Source organism: Phodopus roborovskii, unplaced genomic scaffold, assembly GCF_943737965.1.
Source record: "Phodopus roborovskii unplaced genomic scaffold, PHOROB, whole genome shotgun sequence".
In the NCBI taxonomy this organism is placed as follows: Eukaryota; Metazoa; Chordata; class Mammalia; order Rodentia; family Cricetidae; genus Phodopus; species Phodopus roborovskii.
The window spans coordinates 4,175,251-4,193,215 of NW_026126576.1; the positions used below are offsets into that span (position 1 = coordinate 4,175,251).

At 42.4% G+C, this 17,965-nt stretch overlaps 1 protein-coding gene across 1 annotated transcript in view; it reads right to left on the minus strand.

The window, feature by feature from the left end:
• Positions 1-9,843: 9,843 nt before the first annotated feature.
• Rybp (RING1 and YY1 binding protein) overlaps positions 9,844-17,965 on the minus strand; it is a 46,304-nt gene continuing 38,182 nt past the window's right edge. The window contains exons 3-5 of the mRNA XM_051203487.1: positions 10,954-11,130; positions 10,751-10,849; positions 9,844-10,395 (exon numbers count right to left, since the gene is read on the minus strand). Coding sequence (XP_051059444.1) covers positions 10,143-10,395; positions 10,751-10,849; positions 10,954-11,130 — 529 coding nt within the window. The 3' untranslated portion in view covers positions 9,844-10,142. The remainder of the gene's footprint in view (positions 10,396-10,750; positions 10,850-10,953; positions 11,131-17,965) is intronic.

Here is a 17,965-nt window from a genome sequence, read left to right on the forward strand (position 1 = left end):
AGGGAACCTCCATCTCTGCCTCCCCAGCACTAGTATTATGATTGTGTGACACCACGCCCAGCATACTCATGTGGGTTTTGGGAACTGAGCCCAGGTCCTTGTGCATGATAAGCACTTTACCAACTGAGCTGCCACTCTAGCCCCTCCCCTCCTTAGGAAAGAGACCACCATCTTTTCATAATATGGTTGCAAAAGTAAGAGGGTCTCAGCCGGGGGTGGTAGTGATGTACGCCTTTAATGCCAGCACTCGGGAGGCAGAGGCAGGTGGGTCTCTGAGTTCGAGGTCAGCCTGGAGTAAACTGCAGGATTACACAGTGAAACCCTGCCTCAAAGACAGAATAAACAGAAAAGAGTCATAAATTCTGAGATTATAGAGAGATTAATCTCAGGGCTACAGCTACAAAGCCTGTTTGTTCCCAACTCTGGAGAGACTAAACTGTCTATTGCTTCATAAGTAAGGCCTCAAGGAAGCCCAAGAGACCCTGAGTCTGCACTGAGAGCTGAAATGGCAGGGTGCAGTGCAGGCCTCCAGCCTCAAGCCTGACCCTTTCTCCTCCAGGAGCTCTGACAGTTCCCTCCCGGCTTCAGCCTGCCTATGACTCAGTTCTCGCCAGCAGTGTGTGAGGACTTCCTGAGAGTGGGCTTGGTGTTTGTCTGTCCCCTATTTCTTCCTCCTGCTGACCTTAAGTCCATGTGGCCTCGGTGGGCTACTGCTGTGGTGGGGTCCTGGGGCTTATAAACCTGTGACCATGCTGAACCCGTGACAGTGCTGTAGGCCTAGCTTTGGTTCTGGGGAACTGGCATATGACCCAAATTCCTAGGACTTACAGCAAGCAGATAAAAAATAATCCATGTGTGAATCATTTCTGAGCAATATGGATATAGACCAGAACTCATAAGAGGCAGCTTTCTCTCCCAACACAGTACCCTGACTGCTGGATCACAATACAAGCAACTGTGATAGCTTTTCTGGGCCAAGCACTATTCAAAGCACATAAAACCTATTAGCTCCAGAAGATAAGCACTGTCTTTTTCCCCATTTAATATAGATGGAGAGAACCAAAGTTAAGTAACCAAAGTACAGTGCATAAATAATGAGGCTGGAGAGATGGCTCAGCAGTTAAGAGCACTGGCTGTTCTTCCAGAGGATCAGGGTTCAATTCCCAGCATCCACATGGCAGCTCACAACTGTCTGTAACTCCCAGATCTGACACACCCTTATATAGACATACATGCAGGCAAAACACCAATGCACATAGAATAAATTATAAAAAAAAGATTAAAAAAGCAACAAAAAATGTATGCATAACAAATAAGCCTCAAATCCAGAGCAAGTGGGAAGGAGCAAAGTCAAAGACCTGATTCCAACCATGCCTGAAGCTGGCTCCAGATTTCTCAGCAACACAAGCCAATTCATTCCTTTTGTTGGTTTACTTAAGCTGTTTTGTTGTACTGTCTGGCAAACCTAAAGAAGTCCTGCTGGAGCCGTGGCAGAGTACATTCTTGGGAGGGAGGCAAACATCGTAGTGTTGCTGTGATCCATTTAGTAGGATTTTGTCTATGGGCCTAACATTGCCTTTTGTGGTTCTGTTGTTAAACTTACCCTACTAAGTATGAAATGGAAGCCCAGGGAGTTGGACAGTAAGTTAGACAGTAAGCGGCAGATGAGTGAGCGGCTTGACTCTAGTGTCCATGGCCTTGACCACTTCTACCCAGACTCACAATTTCAGGAAGTTGACTTGTAACACACTACCTTATTACTTCAAAATTAGCATCAAGGACTGTAGCAAAATTGCTGAAGCTAGCTGGGTGGTGGTGCACACTTTTAATCCCAGCACTCAGGAGGCAGAGGCAGGCAGATCTCAGTGAGTTCAAAGACAGACTGTTCTACAGAGTGAGTTCCAGGACAGTCAGAGCTGTTACACAGAGAAACCCTGTCACAAAGCAAAACCATCAAAACCCACTGAAGCCAAAAGTTAAAGTAAAACAAACCAAAAAAACAAAACCCAAAACCCTGACTTGGGACTGGGGATATAGCTCACTTGGTAAAATGCTTGCCTAGCATTCATGGAGACCTGAGCTTGTTCCCCAGCACTGCATAAAACCAGGCATGGTGCTGACCTGTAATCCGGCACAAGAACACCAAGACTAAGACTAAGATCATCCACAGCTATGGGTGAGTTTTAAGGTATAATGCAGAGTGAGAACACTTACCTAGCTAGCATTCTTGAGGTGTTGGGTTCCATCCCCAGCATAGAAAAGGCAATTATTACACTAATTAGTCAAGCTATGTGATTCTCATGTTCAGGTCTTCCATTCACAGCGGACAGTTCACTGGGGTTAGTAGCTCAAAGTGACCAGCCATCCCTGGACAGTTTCAGAGCATCTCCCTAGCCCTAGCCTACCTTGCAAGCTAGTTCTTCCTTCCAACTGCCAAATGACAGTTCATAGCTGCTCAGTCCCACTCCACAGAGCCACCAACTTGGACAGACTCCCCCAGCCTAATGTCCCCTCCCTGCAGCCCTGCAGCAGTCTTCTGGTCAGGTCTGGGGTGGCAGGGGGTCTTCCAAGGCACTGAGGAGGATGGTCTTGGCCAGCTGCCAGCATCTCACCTGCTATCAGGAAGAAAGGCTTGTGGAGTGGGTAAGAACTTGATCAGTGTAAGCTGCTGTATGACTAAACTGATACCTGGAGGGCCTTGTTGACAGCTAAGGCTAGCAGATAAACAAGCATGTTCTGAACATCTGCCAAGAGCCAGGAATTCTTTGGGTCATAAACCCTTGCAAATATCTGATCATCCCACAAAGTAAGGATCACAGAGGTGCAATGTTCTCCACATAACAGAGCAGTTTGTGTGTAGTACTTGGCTCGACAGTCCTTTGCTCTGGTCATCAATACCTTTCTCTGTGTCATATGGTGGTTTTGATTGTTTTAAAAATACCAGGGTGACGAAAGGGGACCAAATCTGTCTGCAGGACTTGTTGGATCTTTGGATACTCAAACAGGCAACTTCTAATGGACTGGGATGTGGCTTAGTTGATATAGTTTAGTCCTTGCTTAGCATGCAGGAAACCCTGGGTTTAAGCCTTACCATCTCCTGTGGGTTAAACTCCACGGTTCCACAATGGCAGGTACTTAGATTGGGAATTCTCCTTCAAATTCCCAGAATGGGGTCCTATTTAGTCCTAAAAAGGATGAAATCATATCATTGCAGGAAAATGGAAGGAACTGGAGATCATGTAAAGCAATATATACTGGACCCAGAAAGACATGTCACATGTTTTCTCACATATGGAGAAAATCATGTTAAATTTGTAGAATGTAGGTTGTATATGTATGCACATGACACAAGAATGAATAGAAGGGAATAATTGGGAAGAGGATTACTGTAGGAAGAGAATGGACAAGGCAACCTAGGATGACTGCAGGTAAAGTTCACAACAGGGGTAAAACTTGCTGATATCACCCAGAGGTCAGGGGACTTCGAGGTGGAGGCAGAAAGACTGGGAGCCGGAGGATGGAAAGGAGAACTACAAAAGGGTGTCTTCTTGACATAATGTGGCCATGGTAATCAAAAAAAAAAAAAAAAAAAAAAAAAAAACCCACAGTAGCTGTGATCACCTACAACATAGGACCAGGGGTAGGATGGCTAATAGGGTGGAAGAGGTCTGCAGGAATGGGCAGGAATAAGAGAAGCCGGGGGTGGGGGGGATTATATTAACAAGAAACTTCCAATTTTTTTTTTTTTTTACTTTTGAGACAGGGTTTCACTGTGTAGTCCTGGTTGTCCTAGAACTCACTCTATAGACCAGGCTGGCATACTCAGACAGATCTACCTTCCTCTACCTCCCTAGTGCTGGGATTAAAGAAGTTTTAAAAAGGACAAAAAAGTAATTAAAACAACGAAGTAAAATTCACAACCAAACAAGATATTAATAGACAATAAACACTGAAAGTACAGACTTCTAGTGGAAAAGACACACTGGGCACAGCATCAGTTGCACCAGGCAGCTGTCAAAGCCTCCCCTGATTTCACTCACTCACATGTGGCCTTTAATCAAATGTTGCTGCCTCTGGGCCAGGAAAAAGATAGTACCAACTAAAAGCACAATAAACCAATCATAAAACAAACTCTCGTTATCAGTAAGGTTATCAGTGGACATAAGAACGCAAATTCAGAAAAAGAAATCTCCTCTTACTAGAAATGGATCATTCAACAGCTACTTCTCAGGGCATCGGCTACTGACCTGGCAAGAGACCAGGGCCAGAGTGCATGTCCCGTCTGTCTTAGCACAAACTACACACTGTGAGGCTGACTTGCCCAAGGTCATCCAGTCCCCAGAGATGGTGACCCTCTCTCAGCACCATCTACTCCACAAGTCACTTCCAGGAATAACATCCAGGTGCTGATCTGGCCTGTGATTTATGGCAGGAACTGACAGAACTGGGGAGATAATAGTCTGGGTAGGTCCTGGTCTGGACTACATGTGGCACTCAGGACTGTGAAGTCCTTGGATCAGGAATCTGGGGCTGCTCTTCACGCTGCAGAGCTCATTCCTGGCAGTACTAGGAATCTTCTGATCTGGATGTGTTCTTCAGGGAGCCAGATCCTTTGAAGAGCGGGTTCCAGGTGGTTTCTTCCTTCCCGACTCCTCCAGGCCTCTTGACTGGCTTCCTTGGATGCTTCGCTTCAGTCACCCAAATATTGATTCAAAAGTTTTGAGTGAGGAACAACAAATGGGTTCTACATCAGGGGACCATGGGGGTATCAAAGTCTATGGTAGAAAAGTCTGATTCTAGATTTAAAACAAAACAACAAAAAACTAGTGATGTCTGGTATGAGCCCATGATGGTGTGAAGTTGCACCAGCCTGCATACTTGCCCTGCTGGCCTAGGCAAAGGCCCCTGTACAGCTGGGTCTGTTGGTGCAGGCCTGCAATCCTTGTTATTCTGGAGGTCAGGGCAAGAGAACCAAAAGTTTACGATTTGCCTTGGAAAACTTGAGGTGGCCATCTCAAAACTAAAACTGTAAAAGTCTGGGATGCAGCCCAGTAGTAGAGCTCACCTGACAAATGCAAAACCCTGCTTATGTCCAACCCCCAGCAGCAAACACAGGACTAGGAAAGCACCCGCACAGTAGGCGTCTCAAGCCTGTTGTCCTTTCCACCTCACTGCTCACCCCAGCAACCTGTGAATGCATGATCAAAACTGAAGCCTGACTGGCCTGGATACCTTAGAGAGCCCCCCTAAGCTCCAACCCCACTTTGATTAATGCTAGGCAGAACATCACCTGCATACCTTTCACTGTTGATTGTATTTGCAGGTAATGACCTATGTTTTCTGGGAAAAAATCAGAGTCTTTCCTGTAAGATCAATCATCCCCTTTCACTGGGCAAGCAGATTAGGCCATGGCTCCCATCCATGACTAGCAAACAGCACTTGGCTGGTTACCAGCTTGCCTCCAAGGCGACTCTACATCTGTTCTGCTCGTTTCCATGATTCTGAGTACCAAGGTCCAGGTGAAGGGGCAGGTTTCCTCTGGTCCTGGCAAGAGCTAGCTGTCCAGGCACTGCCAGCCTTTTAAACATCACTCTGGCCTTGTAGGATTCCTTCAGCAAGCACCTCTTATCACACTGAGGTCTCACTGGCAAGCAGTTCTCAGGACAGTAAAGTATCCACATAAATTTAGCTTTAGCCTCTCAGTGAGGTTAATAATCTACTCTTCCTGATGTCTATAGTGTTCTGCACATGTTACATGGGCGGTTCCATCCTCCCAAGTGTTCTCAGTGCCAGAGTCAGAGGGATCCCCACAAAGGGCCTACAAGTATCACAAAAAGCATGGGAGGAAGAGCAGAGAACTTTTCTGCACCTAAGATGTCTGGGGCAAACATCAGCAACACTGACACCATTTACTCTGAAACCTTCCCAATCCTTCTGAAGAACTGAATGGTGATGAAGTGCAGACAGGGACCATTTGGTGTTTCTTCAATGAGGCAAGACTGCACTCTTCCCTAGTGTCAGCTCAAGCACAGAACCAGACAAGAAGTCCTCAGGATGAATCCTCCAAGGCAGCAGGTAAGAAGTCAGCCTTGCTGTATGGCTTGTGGGCCAGACAAGGTGTTTTACACCATCTGGTCACAACAGGCTTAATGGGCTCTGGCAAGAGCAGAGGCTGGCTGAGGTCTTTCAAACACAGGGAAGCCCCTCCAGCTCCTTCCTTTGGATAACCACAGCCTATCTGAAAGAAGACAGACACAATAACTTTCTTCCAATTTTGATGGTTTTGGGGCTCAATTATCCTTGTACTATGTTTGTGATCTATACACTACAACACTCAAAATAACTTCAGTGTGTGCTAACACGAGAAATAAAGGAACTATGCTTTCTATCCCCACTGGAAACATTCCACAAGTGGGAGCGGGAAAAAAAAAAGATGAAACTAGGCTTTTCTAAGGGCTGAAGTCTATGGAACAACAAAAATAATCATCTCCAATGTAAATTTTACTATTTTATTTGTGAAAAAACTACAAGCAGAATTCATAAATAGACATTTCTATTTAAAGCAGGAAAATGATAAAGTGGCTTCTAATAACATAGTCGTGCACATGCCAATAACAGGAATATATTAACATCTTTTATTTGCTAGACAAAGAGCAGTGTCCAATATAAATTTCCCCCAAACATTTAAGACCTGTGAATTTCTGACCAGTTCACAAAACCACCGACACTTTAGCATGAAGAGAAAACAAACCTAACAGACTGTCAGCTCTAAGACGGACGGAGCAGAAACTTCCAAAGCATTATACAAGCCATCTTTCTGGGCAAATGGAAAATAGAGCTCGTATAAGACATTAACAAAAGTTCACAAGGGAAGATTATGTTCTGACATACTTAACAAGCATTCGCTATCTGTCTCCAACAAACAAAGCTAAGGAAATAATGTAACCATCTTTACACAGTAAATTAAGGTTACAAGTCATACACAAGAACAGAACTGCTTGCGCGTTAGAAACTGTTCAGCTCCATTGTCACACTCTAAATGTTGGCTCTTAAACCATTTTCGGTAACATACAAGCAAAGGTTATTATATATTCAGCAATTAATAAATTCTCAATAATTTAAGATACGGTAGCTTACAAATGCAGACTGAGAATGGTCTTGATAAGGCAGGAGAGACATCTTAGCGGAGCTAAACTCACAGAAGCTTCTGCCAATGTTTTGAAGTATCCAGATCCAAACTGAAAGGTTTCGATTAAAATATTTTTGTATCAAGATGTCTTTTTATCTTCTCCCAACTGCATGACTCGGGCAGAGCAAGTCAGGTCAGCTCTGTGCGTGTGCACATGAGTGTGAAAGATCATGTACTAAACATATGGGAAACTTGCAAGCCTTAACACTGTGCTTTTTGTTTGAATATGCTTTCTGTGCCACCGAATACCAAGTATTTCTGGTCCTCTTAATGTCTCTTTGTAAGCTACACTAGTGTTTTTACCTACTGAGTACTATAGTAGGGCAAATTGTAAATGCAGGAAGCTAACAGGAATTCCATTTCCAGAATGCATGCCTGAGGATGTCATCATTTAGCACCTACCACACCTCTTCACCCCAACAGAGCCTGTGACAGCTGCAACAGGGCAGCCAGGAACATCTGATTGCTTAGACTCCGCTGTTAGCTGCAGTTTCTACCTCAAGGCAAGTTCACTCCACTCGTTCTGAAGCCTTCCCTCCCTTCACCTCTCCTCATTAATTTATCACGGAGGCAAAACTGAAAAACCAAGACACCGGCGATGCATGAATTAGTAGCCTATGAGGAGCTGGTAAATCAGCCTTTCCCACTAATCTAGGGGGTCCAATCACTTTACATGAAACTCGTTTTGAAAAAGTACACAGTGTTTGTTTCTGAACAAAGTGCATACCAACACTTATTGGTTCAAAGAGCAGTGCAATCCACATGAATTTGGTGGCATTTAAATTTTTTTAAAAAGTTAATTAAAAAACTTAGCAATTCCTTATACCTCTGGAAAATAAATATGGCTGACTAATTAACCCTCCCTGAGACCCTTAATAAAAGGAATATTAAAACTTTAGAAGGAATGTCTTTGCAATACCCCACTAATATTAAAATGTGGATTTAAAATTCATAGTCAAATCACTATGTATTATATATTCTGATGCTTACAGAAAGCACCTCATTTCCTTTGGTTCATTAATAAATACTTTAAAAAGGTATTTAAAAAGGTTAAGTACAGCTTGTATCCCAGACACAAGCACTGCTTTAAAAAGAGGGGAGCATCATTGTCCATGCTTCTGCGAACAGGAGCCCAGCGACAAATAGCACTGCCTTTGCGGACAGAACGTAGACTACGGCGCATCAAATGACTGGTTTTAATGTAAATGTGAATGGAACCATTCCTGTTGGCTACTCAATTCAAGCTGTTAATATGTTCTTAACTTGTTGCCTCCACAGATAGAAATTAGTTCTATTATTAAGCAAACCAGGTTAACACCAAGATGTGATGTTTCCTTACACACTCTCCCACTAGTCCTTAAGAGTGTGATCAAATAAAGGAAGTTTAACACCACGTTCTCATGCTTAAAGTGACTTAAGTACTACAAACTCAGTGGATATGAAGGTAAAGTCAGATAGGAGAGATACCCTGAATCTAAGAGCAAAGCAGAACCACCCAAATTTGGGATGAGATGGGGCGATAGATTGTTATTAGTGGTCTTTGATTATCCCATCGCCCAAAATAGGAAAAAGTGAAAAGAAACTTCTGGGTTCAGTCAAGCTATTTCTGTTGAGAAGACGAAGACCACCTGCTTCACTTTCCTGGGACGTGAGATTTCCTGCAACTTGCCCATGCACCCCTGCGGTCCTTTTCCACATAAGGAGCAAAGAAATGACATGAGTCTGGAAGATCTCTGTGTCAGGTCTGGATGTGTGGTTGACAACCGTTGTTTAATAAAATGACCCACAGCAGATTTTAAGGAGAAAATAAACAACTGCATTGGTAGGGTGAGGGTTTGGAGGGTGGGGGTAGGGTGGCAAACAGACCATGATCACAAAATCCACCACTGCAATGTCACAGGGGAAGTAGACACAGGACTGCTTCCCTAGATGGTGTGGATTAAAAACGTACTACTGCAACCCTAAAACTAAGAGACAGCTGCTAGACGTGCCTCAGGCATGAGCAGAGGTCTGGAAAAAGGCCGGAATTCGAGATACAGAACACCATATTTTCATGAGTGCTTAATAAGAACAGCAATGTTAACATATAACCGTAATTTACACGAATACTTGGCATTCTGGAGCTAGTTTTGTTACTTCCAAATGGCCAAAGCCCTCCAACTGAACCACTTGTGATTTGTCAATTATCCCATCGCAAATGCAGGCTATCTGGAGCAGTCTTTAAATTTGAGATCACATTGTTTAAAAAATATATTTTTTTTTATATCATCCAGTACTCTTAAAGACAGATGAGAGAGTCAAGTTCCCATGTAGGTTGGAACATACTTCATGTAAGACTGATCTTAATTATATTTCAGCACTTTCATAGAAGGGACTGTCCCAGATCTGTGTCAACTGTCCAATGTTGTATTCACTTCACAGTGTATCAAGCACCAGCGTTGCCATGGATTGGTTTCAAATAACCCTTTATATATAATTTTATATTTATATATATAGTTATATCAAAACTGATAGTACAGAGTATAGCTGGAAGAAAGAACTAAATTTAAGAGGATATGCTGACAGGATGGAGTCTGTGAACACAATAAATAAAAGTTCCCTCCCCCCCTCCCAACCCTCTTCAACAAAACAGAAACAGAAAACCAGTTGTAATGTACATGGAAAATTGTGCACAGCAGATTTTTTTATATAAAAAGTAGATTCAGGAGCACATCCAATTATAAATGATTGTTAGGAAAATCATATAAAACAATGGAATACATAAAAGTGTCAAGAGTAACTGTCAGGGTACGAAATTCCTTGGTAGCCAGGTGCCCACGGCAAGTAGAACCTCTCCTGGTAGCATCACTACAAGGTCGTCCACAGAAGACTCTCCAGGGTGCAAGCAGCATGGGCAGGTGGAGGGCTTGAATCTCATACCCTGATTCATAGTTTCACAATTCCATGTGCAATTTCAGAAAGATTCATCATTTACTGCTGACATGTCGCCCTTTGGCGTGGAGGAGCGGGAGGAGCCTTTGTCTGTGCTCTCTGACCCCGAGCTGCTCTGGTTCTGCTGTTCTGACCCTGCACTGGAGGTCACTGTGGAGGAGGATGTAGAGGAGGATCGAGTCTTTTCCTTAAAGTCTGTGATAATGACTGTGACATTGCCCACAGTTACAGCCAACTGCTGTGCGGTGCTCCTGTCCACGTTCTTCAGCCGGGGCCTGAAACACACCAAAGGAGCCACTTAGGAAGTAACAGCAACACAAACCTCCCACAAGCTTGTTCCCATGGACCTAAGCTGCCACCACAGAAACATTGGTGCCTGCTAGCTGTGGGTATGCTGACCACTTAGCAGTAAGAGAAATAAATGATCACCAGTTAGCGTAACTTTTGATCATAGGTGACAAACTACTTTTTTCTGTTCTGGCCAAGATGATCTATATAAAAAGGTCAGCAGCCTTTTCTAGCTTCTCATTCCACCTCCCTTGGCCTAAAATCTAAAAAGTATGTAGTAACCCTGGGCTTTTGATTATGATTAAATCAACAGCTTAGTATTTCACTACAGTTTCATAGTACCTTGAGGTGTGATTCGTTTCGCTGGTCTTTGTTGTAGCGTTAGCAGACTGTATACTGTTAGCTTCACTAGGAGGATCTTTCAAAATATCAGACTTTGGTCTAAGGGGGAAAGCAAAGATTCAGAAAAATAAAAATAAGTCATCATTTAAAATCTGTGATCCAAGTGCAAATTAATATGTTGTATTTAGTGTCCAGAAACTTACTTTGTTTTCTTGTTGGTGTTTTTCTTGGTGACACTGGGGCTGATGTCCTTATCTTTCTCAGGTTTCTCTTTGTCAGGCTTTTCCACCTTCTCCTTCTTCTCCTTCTTAGGGGGAGGTGGAGTAGCATACTGTTGTGCCACTTGCTGTGCCACCAGCTGGGAATTGATGCGAGGTTTCCTGCAACATTCAATACAAGATACAGTGTTAAGGGCTGTGTGAGTACTTTAACAATTTTATTATGGCAATTGTCCATTATCCCATATTTGCTTCAACGTTCAAAAGGAGACATCAAATGCATGCGGTACATATGCACAAAGCCCTTGCAATCATCCAACAAGTTATACAGACAGCTTTCAAATACATCCACTGTAGAGGGCTAATCTTGTTTTATTAAAGGGACACTGGTAATCCCTTGAAAAGAAAATGAAATTAGAAGTGTGACATTCGCTCCTCAATCTAATTATTCCAACTGGGCCTGCTCCCCTGCAGCTGTGATTGGCATGGACAACACATACAGGGCAATAAAAGGTAACCATGGTTCATACAAATTCCCAAAGGGATGAAGTCACTGTGGGGAAAACCAAACCAAACCAAACCAAACCAAAAAAAAAAAAAAAAACCAACCTCAGACAAGTGATACATTGACTGTGTCATAACATTATGTCTGCACCAATCTCCAGCTGACACAGGCTCTCTCATCACCGTTGTGTAGCTTCTAAGCAGTGCCAAACACTTTCACAATGCAGAACCATTCACAGACCCAAACTAGGGGGGGGAAGAAATGCTAGCCAATGTTTCTATATACAGCAACCCCTCCTCTGCAGCCACATAATAGATCTCCCGAGTGAGGTGGTACCCAAGCTATTACAAGGCAAGTGGCCCATCCAGGATGGGGAATACCAGGCAAGGAGATGACCTGTCAGATAGAGATGATTAAGATGCTAACGACTATGACTGACCACTGAAGCTTGGATGAGACAGGATTCCTATAATAGTAATATAAAATTTCCCTAGCTAGCAATACAAAAAGAATTAATGCTCCAAATCCTAAATAGAAATACTCACATGAGTCTTAGCAAAGTGAAGGGACTGTATACTAAACCCCGCAGAAGTCCCAGGCAGAGGACCTGGAACACCACAGCCCAGCACATAACTCAGCTATTCCTCATGTGGGACTGTTAAGCAAACAAGGCTAATGGGGTAGCCCTTGAAAAGACATGATGCAGTGGACAGACGCTATCCCAGTAAAGGTACACTCTTAGAGAATGTCTGCTCTCAGCCTCCAGCAACAATTACCTTGATCAGGAAAGGTACCTGAAAGTACAGTTCTCTGAGGGAAGAATTAAGTCACAAGATCCAGTGGTTCTCAACCTTCCTTCTGCTGTGACCCTTAACACAGTTCATGTTGTGCTGACCTCTAGCCATAAAATCATTTTTGTTGCTACTTCCTAACTGTAATTTTGCTACTATTATGGATCGTAATGTAAAAATATGATGTACAACCCTTGTGAAAGGGACATTCAACCCCCAAAGTGACCTCAACCCACAAGTTAAAAACCACTGCTCTAGATGACTGGATGTTTCCTCCAAACATCCAGACAGCTTCATTTTGGTGAAAAGGTGTTGCCAGTTTTATTTTGTGGTATCTTTTACCAGGGTACACTTTACACCTCAATGCCAGGTAAAAAGAGTAAATAAATAGCCAGGCAGTGGTGTCACACACCTTAATCCTAGCAATCAGAAGGCAGAAGGATAGCCAAGGCTAGATAGAAAAACCCTGTGTGGGGGAATGGGGTGGGGGTGAGGTGGGGGTGCAGAAATAGTGGGAGAGAGCACATATCCACTGCAGGTAAATGCAAAAGAGAATGTGAGTGCATGGTTTGGCCTCCACTCTGCTGACTTTCAGTCAGGTCAGCCACTCTTATTAGGCTGTCAGCAATGGCCCTTCTCAGGCAGAGATGGTAAAAGATGGGTGAGGGCAGGGTTGTAGGCAGAGATGTAAGTGCCATGGAGATCAGGAATAGTATGTTTTGGTACAAGGCATGTACGCTAATGTAGTCCTACAAAAGGAAAAGCAGAGACAGAGAAAAAAGAGCTCCTGCACCTCCAACGACCTGTGAAAGCCTGGCTGTGGGGCAGAGCACCTAACAGCACAGTCTCCAGCTCCCTACTGTAGCTCTCTGGCTTATCCAGGATGCAGGACTCCTGACAAGAGCAGCCTGCTGCACTATGCACATGATGCAGTCAACAAACAGGTAAGATGTCTAAACAGATGTGCCAATGTTAGGCACTCACAGATCAGCAAATATGCTTTAACTCTTCAGCACAGGCAACAAGCTTCATTATGGACAGGACAAAATCCACATATGCAGAGAATAAACGATGGTCCATTCATCCTAGCACAAGCACAACAGTGTGTGGGCAGACAGTGATGTGCTATGTTATACAAGCCAAAAGGAATTAAGACTAATTAGCATAGTATTCAATTATTAACCATGAAAATTGATCCAGCTTCTAAAAGCACTGTGTTATTTTGAAAATAGCTGCTGTGTTCTAAATGTTGTATGTATGGCTCAATGACAGTTACCTTGTAAGCAACTTCCCAACCCAAACCCTCCACAGTGACAATTTCTTACTTCCTTTACTTCAAATACTTGCTACAAGCTAACTCCTCCCCCAATTCCCACCCCAGTATTTCTGGTGTTTAGGAGCAATTTCATGACCTAAGGGAATGCTTTCTCACAGTAAGGTATCTATGTGAGAAGCACTGATATCCCCCCCTCCCGTTCCAAACACATGTATATGACCAGCCTAAAGACACCAGAGCCTAAGCTGGCTGGTGGTGGAGCACTCCCAACTACTGAATTAAAAACTTTTCTCCCATGTATTTATCCTGTTGTCTTACAGGTAATATGGCAAGTGTGGTGTAATATAATAAGAGTACAGCTGGGGGTCCCAATACTAGGGAAGCAGAGGCAGGAGGATCCCTTTAAGTTCCAGGACATTGAAGGCTATATGAATATATATAAAAACTTTATATTAATATAACCAAGACAAGCAAAAGCTCCTTGGGGCTCTTACTAATTTTAAAGAGTAAGGGCTGCTTTGGTCAAGCATTTCACTTATGCAAGCATGTTGTGCCACAGGCAAAGTACCACTGCTGAAAAGGCAACTTGCAGAGCCATTCAGATTAACTCAAACTTTAAGAAATGCATGCAAAGTGGTAGACATCATTCTAAAATCCATGAGTCTGAATTTATTAAACACTAGCCAACTTTCCAAAAGTGAGTGAAACATTCCACACATAACTGAAAAACAGCTTCTTCCAACTGTTTCTTCCCTGTGGAACCAGAAATGTACTATGGTCACACCAATGAGTCTGGTGCCCTTACCCACTGAGCCATCTTGCTAGCCACCTAGAACCTTTCTCTGGAGATCAGTTAAGTTTCTTTGGCATTTTCAGTCAAAAATGGTGCCAGGATCATGCCCCACCCCATCCCAGGCAGTCCAAGTACCCCAACAACAGTCCAAACCGCATCTCCTGGACTGGACGAGCAGAGGACAGGCTCCATTTGACACTTGCCCAGATCTAACAGAGGAAGGACTGCAGCAGCATCAAGACCCACTCTCTGATGCAGTTACATCATCTGGCCAAACTTTTGTCCCGTCAATGATGAAAACACTCAAGAAGGGTAAATGATCAGTTCCTTTAGCTCAGATACTTGCATTCAATATTTAATATACATAGCTAAGCAAGTGCTTGCTTTTGAGGTACAGGTAGGTTTGTAGATTATATTGTCAGCAACTCTTTTAGCCTTTTTACAGTCAGCTATAACACGTTACAAACATTTTACAGTGAGTTGGATATGACCAGAATCATCATCTTCCAAAAAGCACACAAAACCACCTTAAAAACCACAAGGACAACAATTCTCTAGGCAAACAGTTTCAAATGCAAATAAACTTGATAAATCAAGTCTCCCTCTAAGAAACACATTAAAAGCAATCCAATCTGCTGTGTAAATAAATTACTTCATAGCTGTCAAAGACCCTATTTAAAAATCTATGTAAAAACAAAGAATCTGTAATTCTTCAAACAAATATAAAAAGCTATTAGTCAATTACAGGTCTAATAATTAACCAACTATTTTGTGCAGGTGATGGTTAAGACATGTTGAACTGGATTTTAAGGTATTGTTTTTTTATATTCCCCTAAACTCTAACCCTTAAAATTACCCCCCCCAAACTTAAATACAAGGAAACAACAGCTTCAAGGAGGTAATTTATTTATGCTGTAGTAGTTTCTATATCATTGGTAATTAACACTGTGCCTAAAACCTCAGGTACAATTGGATACTTACAGAAGGGAATCTAAACTCCTAGATTGGATACTCTTGGAGATTTGTTAAACTCTCTCCATGTTGCCTTAACCCAGATTGCTCATTTGGAAGGTATATTCCACCATGTGTTTGCTTACTTTCTATCCCTTAGCCTTTGATATGCACCCAAGCATATTGTTTCCTTAGCTTTCTGGCAAATAATCTATAGTCAGGTTTTAGGAAGCTTCAATCCATCCTGGCATGTACCTGCTGCTTAATGTTTCATATCACAATTTACTACTTTATTTTTGTTTCTCTACTAGTATAGTTATAAGGCAGTACCAACCTTATCAATTTTGCATTCATTACACTGCCAAACCTGTTTTGAAATAATAAGTTTCCTGACAGGAGCTCAATGCTTACTTCAGGAATAGGTGTGTGTCCTCTAGAAAGTGGTACAGAAGCAGATGCTACATCAGTTTGGAGCACAGCTCTGATGGGAGATGTCATTCTGTATGTTTCTCATACTGGTTAATAATAAAGAACTGTTGGCCAATAGGAAAGGAAGATAGGAGGGACTAGGAGACAAGGAGGAAATAGGAAGTAGTAAGGAGGAGTCAAGATGGAGAGTCTGGAGAAAGCAGTATGCCGCCGGCTCCCTGGTAAGAGAAATACATAGATCAGCAGAAATGGGTTAATAATTAAAGGCAGAGCTAGCCGATAAGTAACAAGTAACCGGGCCAACAGTATTGTATCAAATACAGAGTCTCTGTGTGTTATTTGGGGCTGGCGGCGTGGCGGCGGGTCAAGACCAGCGGCGGCAGGCAGAAAAACAATACTCGTTACAAATGGCGCCCAACGTGGCTAAGAACTTATACTTAAAATTTAACAAAAGCTTAAAAAAAAAGGATTTTAGAAACAAAAGAACAGAGACAAGCAAGGTTTCTTGGCATCAGCATTTTTCTCTGTTGGACTCTGCTTTGCAAGAGACAAGCAGATATTTGTGCGGCTCCTTTAAGGGAAGGTTCCTGACTCAGCATAGGAGCAAAAAACCGCATGGCTTTTACAAAGCACAGCTAACAATTTATTGGTGTGTATGAGAGATGGCAATGGCAGTGACCACATCTCCAAGCCGGCAGCATGCAGATCAAGGCAGTCAGTGCTGGCGGTAAAAATACCCGCCACCATCTTTGGTAAACCGCGGCTGACACAGCTATGACTTTCATTTTAGCAATGTTTTTGTTTACCAGATAAAAAGACTTGTGGCTAGACGAAGATAAAGATTTAAGTAAAGACAGATTCATATTAAGAAAAACCTCTAAAGGTTTACAGTGTGTTTTAAAATATACGTAGACATGAAAAAAAATGGTTTTAAAGAGACAAAGAGGAACTGGGTGTTGTAGCACACGCCTTTAATCCCAGCACTCAGGAGACAGAGGCAAGCAGATCTCTGTGGCAAAGTAAACCTGGTATGCAGAGTAAATTCCAGGACAGATAAGAGTTACACAGTGAAACCCTATGTCAAAAAAAAAAAAAATAAAAGTAAAATAGAGTAATAATAAAGGCACGTAAAGATGAAAAGCTCAGAGAGAATCTGGTTACTGTATGCTATTGTGTTGTCTCTACATTGTTTGACTCCTGAGAAAATAACAACTGATAAAGGAAATGCTGCTGGATTAATTCAATTTATATATTTTAAAAATGCTTTGACTCAAAAATTTAAGTTCAAGGACAAGTTACTGGGGAAAAGGATTTCTATTTTTGTTTCCACAGAAAATGAAAAGCTGTGGATTCCTTCCAGACTAATGTGGTTTGATCAAGCCAGGCCCCCTGAAACAGAGTTCCTGGCGATCCAACATTCAAAACAGCTTGGACAAAGCAGCCTTGCAGACTACAGCCAAGATTCCCATGACAGCGCCCCTATCAGCAGGAAGTAGTTTGGAAAAACGACGCCCAAATTCCCAAATATTGTTTATAAATGTTTGTTTTCATTTAAATGGACTTGGTTATAAATGGTTAATGATCACAGCCAGTTCTTTTTAAAGGTAAAAAGGGAATTATGGTATAGATATGAATACTTTGTTTTGGAATGGATTTTCATTTATTGATACAATTTAAGGTCAATTTTGTGCTATATATATTTCTCCTCTTGTTTAAGTATTGTTTAGAAATGTAATGTATAATTCAATACAGATTATAGACAGTATCTATGATAGTCAGATATAGTTAAGTTAGTTAAGTTTTCTAGATATACAGAGATGTATTTGAGATGAATAGGCATTCTTCAAACATTTCAAAGGCCTACAGAATATGGCATTTAAAATGGTTTAGGGTTTTCGTGACAGTGAGACATAATTGCTCTTGGCAATACCACCTGCAACAGAAAGGAAGATGAACATTGAAGAAACTCGTTATGGAGTTTGCTTTCAATATGGCAAGACTAGCCATGTGGACAAGATACTGCTCTTGTCTGGACTGTTTGACTTGTGATGTATAAACTGGACATGCAGGACCCACAGGAAAGTGACTTCTGATTCAAGATGGACATTGCTACAGAGTTCCTGCTTCATGGAAGAGTCTGCGAGACAGTATGCAGGACACAGAGAAAAGTGACTGATAAACTGCCAATCCAAGAAGACAGTTTAAAGTTTCCTGCGTTGCTGAAGAGTCTGCTAGACACACTATGGCCTATG